General features: G+C 33.8%; 1 protein-coding gene across 1 annotated transcript in view; it reads left to right on the plus strand.

Moving 5' to 3' along the window:
• The window catches only part of LOC133624079 (A-kinase anchor protein 6-like), a 76,895-nt gene that overhangs the window by 32,977 nt on the left and 30,343 nt on the right, over positions 1 to 13,575 (plus strand). Inside the window, exon 4 of the mRNA XM_061987688.1 lies at positions 6,817 to 7,047. Within this exon, the coding sequence (XP_061843672.1) occupies positions 6,817 to 7,047 (231 nt within the window). The remainder of the gene's footprint in view (positions 1 to 6,816; positions 7,048 to 13,575) is intronic.

The raw sequence follows: 13,575 nt of genomic DNA on the forward strand, positions 1-13,575 counted from the left end.
GCTAGCTTTAAGCTAGCTTTATGCTAGCTTTTTTATGCTAGCTTTATGCTAGCTTTTTTATGCTAGCTTTTTTATGCTAGATTTTTTATGCTAACTTTTTCTATGTTAGCATGCTAAAGTTTTATGCTAGCTTTGTCGCTAATTTTATGCTAGCTTTTTATGCTAGCTTTATGCTAGTTTTATGCTAGCTTTGTCGCTCCTTTTGTTCGTTTAAACATAAAAATCCTAGTTTTATGCTAGTTTTATGCTAGCTTTGTCGCTAATTTTGTTCATTTAAACCTAAAAATCCTAACTTTTGATACTTGGCACCATCTTAGAAGTATGCTATCTTTTTCTATGTTAGCATGCTAACGTTTTATGCTAGCATTGTTGCTAATTTTGTTCGTTTGAACCTTAAAATCCTAACTTTTGATACTTGGCACCATCTTAGAAGTATGCTATCTTTTTCTATGTTAGCATGCTAACGTTTAATGCTAGCTTCGTTGCTAATTTTGTTCGTTTAAACCTTAAAATCCTAACTTTTGATACTTGGCACCATCTTAGAAGTATGCTATCTTTTCTATGTTAGCATGCTAACCTTTTATGCTAGCATTGTTGCTAATTTTGTTCGTTTAAACCTTAAAATCTTGGCTTACAATACTTGGCACCATCTTAGAAGGATGCTATCTTTTTCTGTTAGCATGCTAAAGTTTTATGCTAGCTTCATAGCTAATTTTGTTCGTTTAAACCTTAAAATCCTAACTTTTGATACTTGGCACCATCTTAGAAGTATGCTAACTTTTTCTATGTTAGCTTGCTAACCTTTTATGCTAGCATTGTTGCTAATTTTGTTCGTTTAAACCTTAAAATCTTGGCTTCCAATACTTGGCACCATCTTAGAAGTATGCTATCTTTTTCTGTTAGCATGCTAAAGTTTTATGCTAGCTTCGTAGCTAATTTTGTTAGTTTAAACCTTAAAATCCTAACTTTTGATACTTGGCACCATCTTAGAAGTATGCTAACTTTTCTATGTTAGCATGCTAACCTTTTATGCTAGCTTCGTTGCTAATTTTGTTTGTTTAAACCTAAAAATCCTAACTTTTGATACTTGGCACCATCTTAGAAGTATGCTAACTTTTCTATGTTAGCATGCTAATGTTTTATGCTAGTATTGTTGCTAATTTTGTTCATTTAAACCTTAAAATCCTAACTTTTGATACTTGGCACCATCTTAGAAGTATGCTATCTTTTTATGTTAGCATGCTAAAGTTTTATGCTAGCTTCGTAGCTAATTTTGTTTGTTTAAACCTAAAAATCCTAACTTTTGATACTTGGCACCATCTTAGAAGTATGCTATCTTTTTCTATGTTAGCATGCTAACCTTTTATGCTAGCATTGTTGCTAATTTTGTTCGTTTAAACCTTAAAATCCTAACTTTTGATACTTGGCACCATCTTAGACTAATGCTATCTTTTTCTATGTTAGCATGCTAAAGTTTTATGCTAGCTTTGTCGCTAATTTTATTCGTTTAAACCTTAAAATCCTAACTTTTGATACTTGGCACCATCTTAGACTAATGCTAACTTTTTCTATGTTAGCATGCTAAAGTTTTATGCTATCATTGTTGCTAATTTTGTTTGTTTAAACCTAAAAATCCTAGCTTCCAATACTTGGCACCATCTTAGAAGTATGCTATCTTTTCTCTGTTAGCATGCTAACGTTTTATGCTAGCATTGTTGCTAATTTTGTTCGTTTAAACCTAAAAATCCTAACTTTTGATACTTGGCACCATCTTAGAAGTATGCTATCTTTTCTGTTAGCATGCTAAAGTTTTATGCTAGCTTCGTAGCTAATTTTGTTTGTTTAAACCTACAAATCCTAACTTTTGATACTTGGCACCATCTTAGAAGTATGCTATCTTTTCTATGTTAGCATGCTAAAGTTTTATGCTAGCTTTGTAGCTAATTTTGTTTGTTTAAACCTAAAAATCCTAACTTTTAATACTTGGCACCATCTTAGAAGTATGCTAACTTTTTCTATGTTAGCATGCTAACCTTTTTTTGCTAGCTTCGTTGCTAATTTTGTTCGTTTAAACCTAAAAATCCTAACTTTTGATACTTGGCACCATCTTAGAAGTGTGCTAACTTTTTCTATGTTAGCATGCTAACCTTTTATGCTATCATTGTCGCTAGTTTTGTTCGTTTAAACCTTAAAATCCTAACTTTTGATACTTTGTACCATCTTAGAAGTATGCTATCTTTTTTTATGTTAGCATGCTAACGTTTTATGCTAGCTTCGTTGCTAATTTTGTTCGTTTAAACCTTAAAATCCTAACTTTTGATACTTGGCACAATCTTAGAAGTATGCTATCTTTTTCTGTTAGCATGCTAAAGTTTTATGCTAGCTTCGTTGCTAATTTTGTTCGTTTAAACCTTAAAATCCTAACTTTTGATACTTGGCACCATCTTAGACTAATGCTAACTTTTTATATGTTAGCATGCTAAAGTTTTATGCTAGCTTCGTTGCTAATTTTGTTCGTTTAAACCTTAAAATCTTGGCTTCCCATACTTGGCACCATCTTAGAAGTATGCTATCTTTTTCTATGTTAGCATGCTAACGTTTTATGCTAGCTTCATTGCTAATTTTCTTCGTTTAAACCTAAAAATCCTAACTTTTGATACTTGGCACCATCTTAGAAGTATGCTAACTTTCTAATGTTATATATGAACACTTTCCGAGGTTGAGTTTAGCGTCAAACCTTTTTCCAACGGTATGGCTTCCCTTCCGCTTCCCAGCATGCATCTGTCCCCTGGCAGTGGCCCTAGCGTGAAGTTTAATCACAGCCTGCTCGCCGCGGCGGAAGAGCGACGCCCCGTCTGCCGCTAACGTTCAATTCTCCGAGATGGAATGCGGCGGGAAAGAGGCACTTACACGTGTCGGAGCGCTCGCACGCTTCCGCTAACGTCGAGATGGTGATCGGGGACGTGTGGGGGGTTTGGGGGGAGGGGTGGCGGGTGTTGTTGAGATGAGACGCTCACAGATGGCGTTCGCGGCGACGCCGAGCGCGGTCGACAGGAGAGTTTTTGTTTCTTCCCGGGAACAAAGTCACGTCGCCGCCTTTCATCGTCCTGATGAGGCGCCGCCAGCTGTTGCCGGAATTAATCAAGAAAGTGAAGACGCCTTCCAGTCCTCGCCTCGCCTCGCCAGGTCACATGATCTTTCCACGCTGGCGACCTTTGACCCGCTATGCTAATTAGGCAAACAGCAACTTTTCATCTTAAAATCTTTCCTTTAAAGCAATTATTTTCCCTCACTATTAGTGTTTGCTAACACTAATGATGCTAATACGCTAATGCGCTAAATTATGCTAACTTTTTCTACGCTAGCATGCTAACGTTTTACGTGAGCATTGTTGCTAATTTTGTTTGTTTAAACCTACAAATGATAGCTTTTGATACTTGGCACAAACTTAGAAATATGCTAACTTTTTCTATGTTAGCATGCTAACGTTTTATGCTAGCGTTGTTGCTAAATATGTTTGTTTAAACCTACAAATTGTGGCTTGTCATACTTGGCACCAACTTAGAATTATGCTAACTTTTTCTACGTTAGCATGATAACATTTTACGCGAGCATTGTTGCTAATTGTGTTTGTTTAAACCTACAAATGATAGTTTTTGATACTTGGCACAAACTTAGAATTATGCTAACCTTTTCTATGTTAGCATGCTAATGTTTTATGCTAGCGTTGTTGCTAATTATGTTCGTTTAAACCTTAAAATCCCAGATTTTGATACTCTGCACCAATTTAGAAGTATGCTAACTTTTTCTATGTTAGCATGCTAATGTGTTACGCGAGCATTGTTGCTAATTGTGTTTGTTTAAACCTAAAAATTATGGCTTGTGATACTTGGCACAAATTTAGGAATATGCTGACCTTTTCTCTGTTAGCATGTTAACCTTTTATGCTAGCGTTGTTGCTAATTATGTTTGTTTAAACCTTAAAATCCCGGATTTTGATACTCGGCACCAATTTAGAAGTATGCTAACTTTTTATACGTTAGCATGCTAACGTGTTACGCGAGCATTGTTGCTAATTTTGTTTGTTTAAACCTACAAATGATAGCTTTTGAGACTTGGCACAAACTTATGAATAAGCTGACCTTTTCTATGTTAGCATGCTAACCTTTTATGCTAGCGTTGTTGCTAATTATTTTCGTTTAAACCTTAAAATCACGGATTTTGATACTCGGCACCAATTTAGAAGTATGCTATCTTTTTCTACGTTAGCATGCTAACGTTTTACGCGAGCATTGTTGCTAATTGTGTTTGTTCAAACCTACAAATGATAGCTTTTGATACTTGGCACAAACTTAGAATTATGCTAACCTTTTCTATGTTAGTATGCTAATGTTTTATGCTAGCGTTGTTGCTAGTTATGTTCGTTTGAACCTTAAAATCCCGGATTTTGATACTCGGCACCAATTTAGAAGTATGCTAACTTTTTCTATGTTAGCATGCTAACGTGTTACGCGAGCATTGTTGCTAATTTAGTTTGTTTAAACCTACAAATTGCGACTTGTCATACTTGGCACCAACTTAGAATTATGCTAACCTTTTCTTTGTTAGCATGCTAACTTTTTATGCGAGCATTGTTGCTAATTTAGTTTTTTAAACCTACAAATGATAGCTTTTGATACTTGGCACAAACTTAGAAATATGTTAACCTTTTCTATGTTAGCATGCTAACGTTTTACGCGAGCATTGTTGCTAATTGTGTTTGTTTAAACCTACAAATGATAGCTTTTGATACTTGGCACAAACTTAGGAATATGCTGACCTTTTCTATGTTAGCATGCTAACCTTTTATGCTAGCGTTGTTGCTAATTATGTTCGTTTAAACCTTAAAATCACGGTTTTTGATACTCGGCACCAACTTAGAATTATGCTAACTTTTTGTACGTTAGCATGCAAACGTTTTACGCGAGCATTGTTGCTAATTTTGTCTGTTTAAACCTACAAATTATAGCTTGTGATACTTGGTACCAATTTAGAATTGTGCTAACTTTTTTTATGTTCGCCTGCTAATGTTTTACGCGAGCATTGTTGCTAATTTTGTTTGTTTAAACCTACAAATGATAGCTTTTGATACTTGGCACAAACTTAGAAATATGCTAGCCTTTTCTATGTTTGAATGCTAACCTTTTATGCTAGCGTTGTTGCTAATTATGTTCGTTTAAACCTTAAAATCCCGGCTTTTGATACTCGGCACCAATTTAGAAGTATGCTAACTTTTTCCACCTTAGCATGCTAACGTGTTACGCGAGCATTGTTGCTAATTTTGTTTGTTTAAACCTACAAATGATAGCTTGTGATACTTGGCACAAACTTAGAAATGTGCTAACTTTTTCTATGTTAGAATGCTAACCTTATATGCTAGCGTTGTTGCTAATTATGTTCGTTTAAACCTTAAAATCACGGTTTTTGATACTTGGCACCAACTTAGAATTATGCTAACTTTCTCCACGTTAGCGTGCTAACGTTTTACGCGAGCATTGTTGCTAATTGTGTTTGTTTAAACCTACAAATGATAGCTTTTGATACTTGGCACAAACTTAGGAATATGCTAACCTTTTCTATGTTAGCATGCTAACCTTTTATGCTAGCGTTGTTGCTAATTATGTTCGTTTGAACCTTAAACTCCCGGCTTTTGATACTGGGCACCAATTTAGAAGTATGCTAACTTTTTCTATGTTAGCATGCTAACGTGTTACGCGAGCATTGTTGCTAATTGTGTTTGTTTAAACCTACCAATTATGGCTTGTGATACTTGGCACCAACTTAGAATTATGCTAACCTTTTCTTTGTTAGCATGCTAACTTTTTATTCGAGCATTGTTGCTAATTTTGTTTGTTTAAACCTACAAATGATAGCTTTTGATACTTGGCACAAACTTAGAATTATGCTAACCTTTTCTATGTTAGCATGTTAATGTTTTATGCTAGCGTTGTTGCTAATGATGTTCGTTTAAACCTACAAATGATAGCTTTTGATACTCGGCACCAATTTAGAAGTATGCTAACTTTTTCTACGTTAGCATGCTAACGTGTTACGCGAGCATTGTTGCTATTTTTGTTTGTTTAAACCTACAAATTGCGGCTTGTGATACTTGGCACAAACTTAGAAATATGCTAACTTTTTCTATGTTAGAATGCTAACCTTTTATGCTAGCGTTGTTGCTAATTTTGTTTGTTTAAACCTACAAATGATATCTTTTGATACTTGGCACAAACTTAGGAATATGCTGACCGTTTCTATGTTAGCATGCTAACCTTTTATGCTAGCGTTGTTGCTAATTATGTTCGTTTAAACCTTAAAATCACGGTTTTTGATACTTGGCACCAACTTAGAATTATGCTAACTTTTTCCACGTTAGCATGCTAACGTTTTACGCGAGCATTGTTGCTAATTGTGTTTGTTTAAACCTACAAATTGCGACTTGTGGTACTTGGCACCAACTTAGAATTATGCTAACTTTTTCTGTGTTAGCATGCTAACTTTTTATGCGAGCATTGTTGCTAATTTATTTTTTTAAACCTACAAATGATAGCTTTTGATACTTGGCACAAACCTAGGAATATGCTAACCTTTTCTATGTTAGCATGCTAACCTTTTATGCTAGCGTTGTTGCTAATTATGTTAGTTTAAACCTTAAAATCCCGGCTTTTGATACTCGGCACCAATTTACAAGTATGCTAGCTTTTTCTACGTTAGCATGCTAACATGTTACGCGGCCATTTTTTTTATTTTGCCACGACGCCGCCTCTCTGCTTGCAGAACATTCTCTCCGGTCACTCCGGGTCCGGCCAGCCGCAGAGCCGGCGCTCCCCGGCCGATGAATGCCCCGCTGCGGCGGCGGCGGCGGACCCGCTCAGCACGGCCATGTTGGAGCAGCTGCAGGCGCGCATCAAGGAGCTGAAGGCGTGGCTGCGACACACCGAGCTCCTCATCTTCAACTCCTGCCTTCGCCGCGACACCGCCGCCTCCGCACAGCTGGCCAGCTTCAAGGTAGGCGGGGCCTCTTCCCCAATGTCCCGCCTCTCGCGCAGTCTTAGGCCTGAACACGAAGGCCGCTTTGATACATTTTGCTGCATTAGAAAATGAAAAATGTAGCTCCGTGGTTGCTAAGCTAGCTGAGCTAACACGTCAAAGTCCTCACTTTCAGTGTTTCTCACCTTCTTTATCAAAGTGAGGCCTTTTGCAGTTTTCTTTGGTCGTGCGGTGGATCATTTTGCTGAGGTACTGATCAATAAATACATGAGATACTGCACAAACAAAATAAATAACTAATTGATTATTCATTAATTATATTAAAATAGAAAAATAATACAAAATAAATGCTATGGAGTGATAGTGGATTATTTTTCAGCGGTAGTAAAAAAAAAATATTGATAAGGCAACAATAAATACATCAATTAATAAATAAATAAAATAAATAATCAATTAATAAAAATTAAATTAAATGAGCGAATAAAAAGGTAAATATATAAATAGAATAATACATAATACAGGTGTTAAATAAATAACTTCATCAATTATTGCATGTGTTTGTAGTTGATAATTGTATTTTTTACTATTAGTTAAATATTTAATGAATTAATACAAATTTAATACGTTTTAATCAAATAAATGAATAAAGAAAAGCCATGGCGTGATAAAAGGACAAACCAACGAAATAAATGAATACGTAAATGAATAAATAAAAAAACAAATAAATAAATACATGAATAAATACATAAATTAATTAATTAATTAATAAATACATGCCATGGAATAAATATGGATTAGGTTTGCAGTAATGCTTGACAAGTAAAACAATAAATAAATACAATAATAAATGAATAAAATAAATATCTAAATAAACAATGTTTGCTTTGTTACTGTTTATTTATTATTACTTTGTATTTATTTTTGCTTTTTATTTATTATTACTTTGTATGTATTATTACTTTGTATTTATTATTACTTTTTATTTATTATTACTATTTATTTATTATTACTTTGTATTTATTTTTACTTTCTATTTATTACTCTCTATTTATTATTATTTTTTATTATTACTTTTACGTGATACTTTTAATGAAATACTTTTATGGTATTATTACTTTTTATGTACTTTTGCTTTTTACGTAATATTACTTTTAATGTATTATTACTTTTTACGTAATATTACTTTATATGTATTATTATTTTTAATGAAATACTTTTAATGCATTCTTACTTTTTATGTAATTTTACTTTTTACGTAATATTACCTTTAATGAATTATCACTTTTTACGTAATATTACTTTATACATATTATTACTTTTAATGTAATACTTTTAGTGTTGTATTACTTTTTATTTATTATAACTTTAGAAGTATTATTACTCTTAGTGTATTAATACTTTTTACGTAATATTATTTTATACATATTACTTTTAATGTAATACTTTTAATGTATTAATACTTTTTATTTATTATAAAGGTATAAGTATTATTACTTTGACTGTGTTAATACTTTTTACGTAATATTACTTAATACGTATTATTACTTTTAATGTAATACTTTTAATGTATTATTACTTTTTACTTAATATTACTTATAAGTATTATTACTGTTAATGTAATACTTTTAATGTATAATTACTTTTTACCTAATGTTAATTTATATGTATTTTTACTTTTAATGCAATACTTTTAATGTTTTATTACTTTTTATTTATTATAACTTTATAAATATTATTACTTTGACTGTGTTAATACTTTTTACGTAATATTACTTAATGCATATTATTACTTTTAATGTATTATTACTTTTTACTTAATATTACTTATAAGTATTATTACTGTTAATGTAATACTTTTAATGTATAATTGCTTTTTACCTAATATTCATTTATATGTAGTTTTACTTTTAATGTAATACTTTTAATGTATTATTACTTTTAATGTAATACTTTTAATGTTATATTACTTTTTATTTATTGTAACTTTATAAGTATTATTACTTTGACTGTGTTAATACTTTTTACGCAATATTATTACTTTTAATGTAATACTTTTAATGTATTATTACTTTTTATGTACTATTACTTTATACGTATTATCACCTTTAATGTAATACTTTTTATGTACTATTACTTTTTACGTAATATTTCTATTAATACATTAATACTTTTTATTAAATATTACTTTATATGTATTATTGCTTTTAATGTAATACTTTTTATTTATTATTATTTTATAAGTATTACTACTTTTAATGTATTATTACTTTTGACGTAATATTACTTTTAACATATTACTTTTTACGTAATATTACTTTTTACCTCTTATTACTTTTAATGTAATACTTTTAATTCATTATTACTTTTTATTTATTATTATTTTTAAGTATTAATACTTTTTACGTAATATTACTTTATACGTATTATTACTTTTAATGTAATACTTTTAATGTACTATTTCTTTTTATATACTATTACTTTTTACATAATATTACTTTTGATGCATTATTACTTTCTATGTACTATTACTTTTGAAGTAATATTCCTTTTAATGAGAGCCATAGAGAAAGAAACAGGCTTTAAGACGAAGAAACAAACAAAACTATTATTCTCACCCTCCAAAACAAAGTTGATGATTAATAGTAGGCTAAATGGCGCAGGATCCCACGCTAACGGGACGCTAATCAGCTAGCATGGTCTGATTAGCCTAGCAACAGCTTTTAAAGCATATGCAAATGAGCCTCGCTGTGGGCGTGGTCACATGTCACCTGATCCAGTCTGGGGGCGGGACTTAGCCTTGAAACTCCCAGTTAGCATGTCGCTAACCCCTGCAAAATGTAGACATGCTATCACATTTTTTATATTTTATTATGCCGTCTTCTTTCATCACACACACACACACACACACACACACACACACACACACGCACACACACACACACACACACACACACACAAGCTCCTCCCCCCCAGCTAACCTACCTCTTAATTGAATTAGCGCTCTGTTAAGATAGCACCCCCCCCCCCCCCCCCCCCCCCGGCGTGTGTGTGTGCGTGTGTGTGTGTGTGTGTGTGTGTGTGTGTGTGTGTGTGTGTGTGTGTGTGTGTGTGTGTGTGTGTGTGTGTGTGTGTGTCGCCACAGGATGAAGATGAAGACTTTACGAACCTCTTTTAAATACTCTGCACACTAATAGTACACACTATTGTACACTTTGTACACACTAATAGTACACACTATTTTATACTTTGTGCACATTAATAGTACACACTATTTTATACTTTGTACACACTAATAGTACACACTATTTTACACTTTGTACACACTAATAGTACACACTATTTTACACTTTGTACACACTAATAGTACACACTATTTTGCACTTTGTACACACTAATAGTACACACTATTTTGCACTTTGTACACATTAAAAGTACACACTATTTTACACTTTGTACACACTAATAGTACACACTATTTTACACTTTGTACACACTAATAGTACACACTATTTTACACTTTGTACACACTAATAGTACACACTATTTTACACTTTGTACACACTAATAGTACACACTATTTTACACTTTGTACACACTAATAGTACACACTATTTTACATTTTGTACACACTAATAGTACACACTATTTTACCCTTTGTACACACTAATATTACACACTATTTTACACTTTGTACACACTAATAGTACACAATATTTTGAAATAGTACACACTAATAGTACACAATATTTTGAAATAGTACACACTAATAGTACACACTATTTTGAAATAGTACACACTAATAGTACACACTATTTTATACTTTGTGCACACTAATAGTACACACTATTTTACACTTTGTACACACTAATAGTACACACTATTTTACACATTGTACACACTATTTTGAAATAGTACACACTAATAGTACACAATATTTTATACTTTGTGCACACTAATAGTACACACTATTTTACACTTTGTACACACTAATAGTACACACTATTTTACACTTTGTACACACTAATAGTACACAATATTTTGAAATAGTACACACTAATAGTACACAATATTTTGAAATAGTACACACTAATAGTACACAATATTTTGAAATAGTACACACTAACAGTACACACTATTTTACACTTTGTGCACACTAATAGTACACACTATTTTACACTTTGTACACACTAATAGTACACAATATTTTGAAATAGTACACACTAATAGTACACGATATTTTGAAATAGTACACACTAATAGTACACAATATTTTGAAATAGTACACACTAATAGTACACGATATTTTGAAATAGTACACACTAATAGTACACAATATTTTGAAATAGTACACACTAATAGTACACACTATTTTGAAATAGTACACACATTTCCTCCTTCCTGTTTTCCTTCCTTTTCTTTGATCTTCTTTCTCTTCCTTCATTTCCTTCTGTCCTCTTTTCCTTCCTTCATTTATTTCCTCTTTCCTTTCTTCCTTGTTGGTGTTTACCTTCCTTCATTTCCTTCTTCCTTTCCTTACTTCTTTTCTTCTTCCCTTCCTTCATTTATTTCCTCTTTCTGTTCTTCTTTTTTACGTTGTTCCCTTCCATTTATTCTTCTTTCCTTCCATCTTCTCTTCCTTTATTTCCTCCTTCTTTCTTCTCTTTTCCTCTTTTCTTTTTCATTTCCAGTTATTTTGTTCTTTTTCCTTCCTTCTTTTCTTACTTCCTTTCTTTCATCTTTCCCTTCCTTCGTTTTTTTTTTACTTTCTTTTTCTTTCCTCTTTCCTTTCCTTTGTTTCTTCCTTCATGTTGTCCCCCCCTTTCTCTTCCTTCATTTCTTCCTTCTTTTCCTTCATTTTGTCCTCCCTTTTCTCCCATTTCTCTTCCTTCATTTACTCCCTCTTGTCTTTCTTTCTTTCTTTCTTTAGTCTTCCCCTTCCTTTTTTTATTCTTTCATTGACTTTTATTTATTTCCTTTTTATTTCCTGTGATTATTCCTTCCTCTTGTTTCACCTTCTCTCCTTCCTTCTTCCCTCTTTCTTTTCCTATCTTCCTGTCCTTCATTCACTTCCTTCTTTCTCTCTCTCAATTATTGCTTTACTTATTTTGTCTTTCTCTTCTTTTCCCCTCTTTCTTATCGTTATATTCGTCCTTCGTTTTTCCTTCCCTTTGTCCTCACTTCTTTCATCTTTCCATTCCTTCATTTCTTCCTTCCTTTCCTTCATTTTGTCCTCCCCTTTGTCTTATTTCTCTTCCTTCATTAACTCCCTCTTTTCTTTCTGTTTTTCTTTAGTCTTTCCCTTCTTTTTTTATTCTTTCATTGACTTTTACTTCTTTCCTTTTTATTTCCTGTGATTATTCCTTCCTCTTGTTTCACCTTCTCTCCTTCCTTCTTCCCTCTTTCTCTTCCTTCATTTCCTGTCTTCCTGTCCTTCCTTCACTTCCTTCTTTCTCTCTCTCAATTATTGCTTTACTTATGTTTTCTTTCTCTTCCTTTTCCCTTTCTTGTCCTTATATCCTTCCTTCCTTCCTCTTTCCCCTCCTTCATTTCCTCCTTCTTTTCTTTCAACATGTCTTCATTCCTTTTTGTCTTTCCTTTTCTCTTCCTTCTTTTTTCCCTTTCTTTTCTTTGTTCTTCTTTCCTTTTCATCATTATTTATTTTCTGTCTCCTTCGTTTCCTTTGCCCTTCTATCCTTCCTTCATTTCCTCTGTCTTTTCCTTCAGTCCCTGTCTTTCTGTCCTCTTTCTCTTCCTTCATTTACTCCCTCTCTTCTTCCTTCCTTTCTTCCGTAATTTCCTTCCTTTCCTTCCTTTTTCTTTTTTCCTCCCTTTGTTTCCTCCTTCCTCATTCCCTTCTTATATGTCCTTCCTCCTCCTTCACACACACACACACACACACACACACACACACACACACACACACACACACACACACACACACACACACACACACACACACACACGTGGAGGGGATCAACAAGCGAGTGTGTAGCTCCGCCTCCTGTGGTTGCGTGGAGATGAATCCTTTCTCCCGCTGTTCGATTCCCGTTAACCGCCCCCCCCCCCCCCCCCCCCTGCGCTCTTTGACCTTCTCCACTTTCTATTTCCTTCCTTCCTTCCTCACGTTGAGAAAAGTCAGCGTTAATGCGTGGCCCTCGTGACTCCGCCCACTTGCCGCAGCCAACAGGTTAGTGCGGCGTGCGAGGTCACGTGACCTCCGCGTGGACAAAGTCCGAGGACGAGTCGGAAGCTTCCAGAAGCTGTGAGGACCAACGAGACGCCAACATCACCTCGTTAGGGGCGGGGAGGAGAAGGTAACCCTGTGGGACTTTGATCTTGGCGAGGAGGCGGAGACTTTCATTTAAGAAGACCTTCCATCCCAGCCAAGAAGTCACATGACTTGTTTCTTGTTGCTCAAAGGCCATTGGTCAGGAAGGAGGGGGAGGAGCTTAAGTCAATTCCATTTTATACACTCGCTGGGTCTCAATTGGGGCACTTTTGTACTTACACTTAGTATTTTAAGTACACTTGTGTACTTACACTTAG

The sequence above is a fragment of the Nerophis lumbriciformis genome, linkage group LG26, assembly GCF_033978685.3.
Source record: "Nerophis lumbriciformis linkage group LG26, RoL_Nlum_v2.1, whole genome shotgun sequence".
In the NCBI taxonomy this organism is placed as follows: domain Eukaryota; kingdom Metazoa; phylum Chordata; class Actinopteri; order Syngnathiformes; family Syngnathidae; genus Nerophis; species Nerophis lumbriciformis.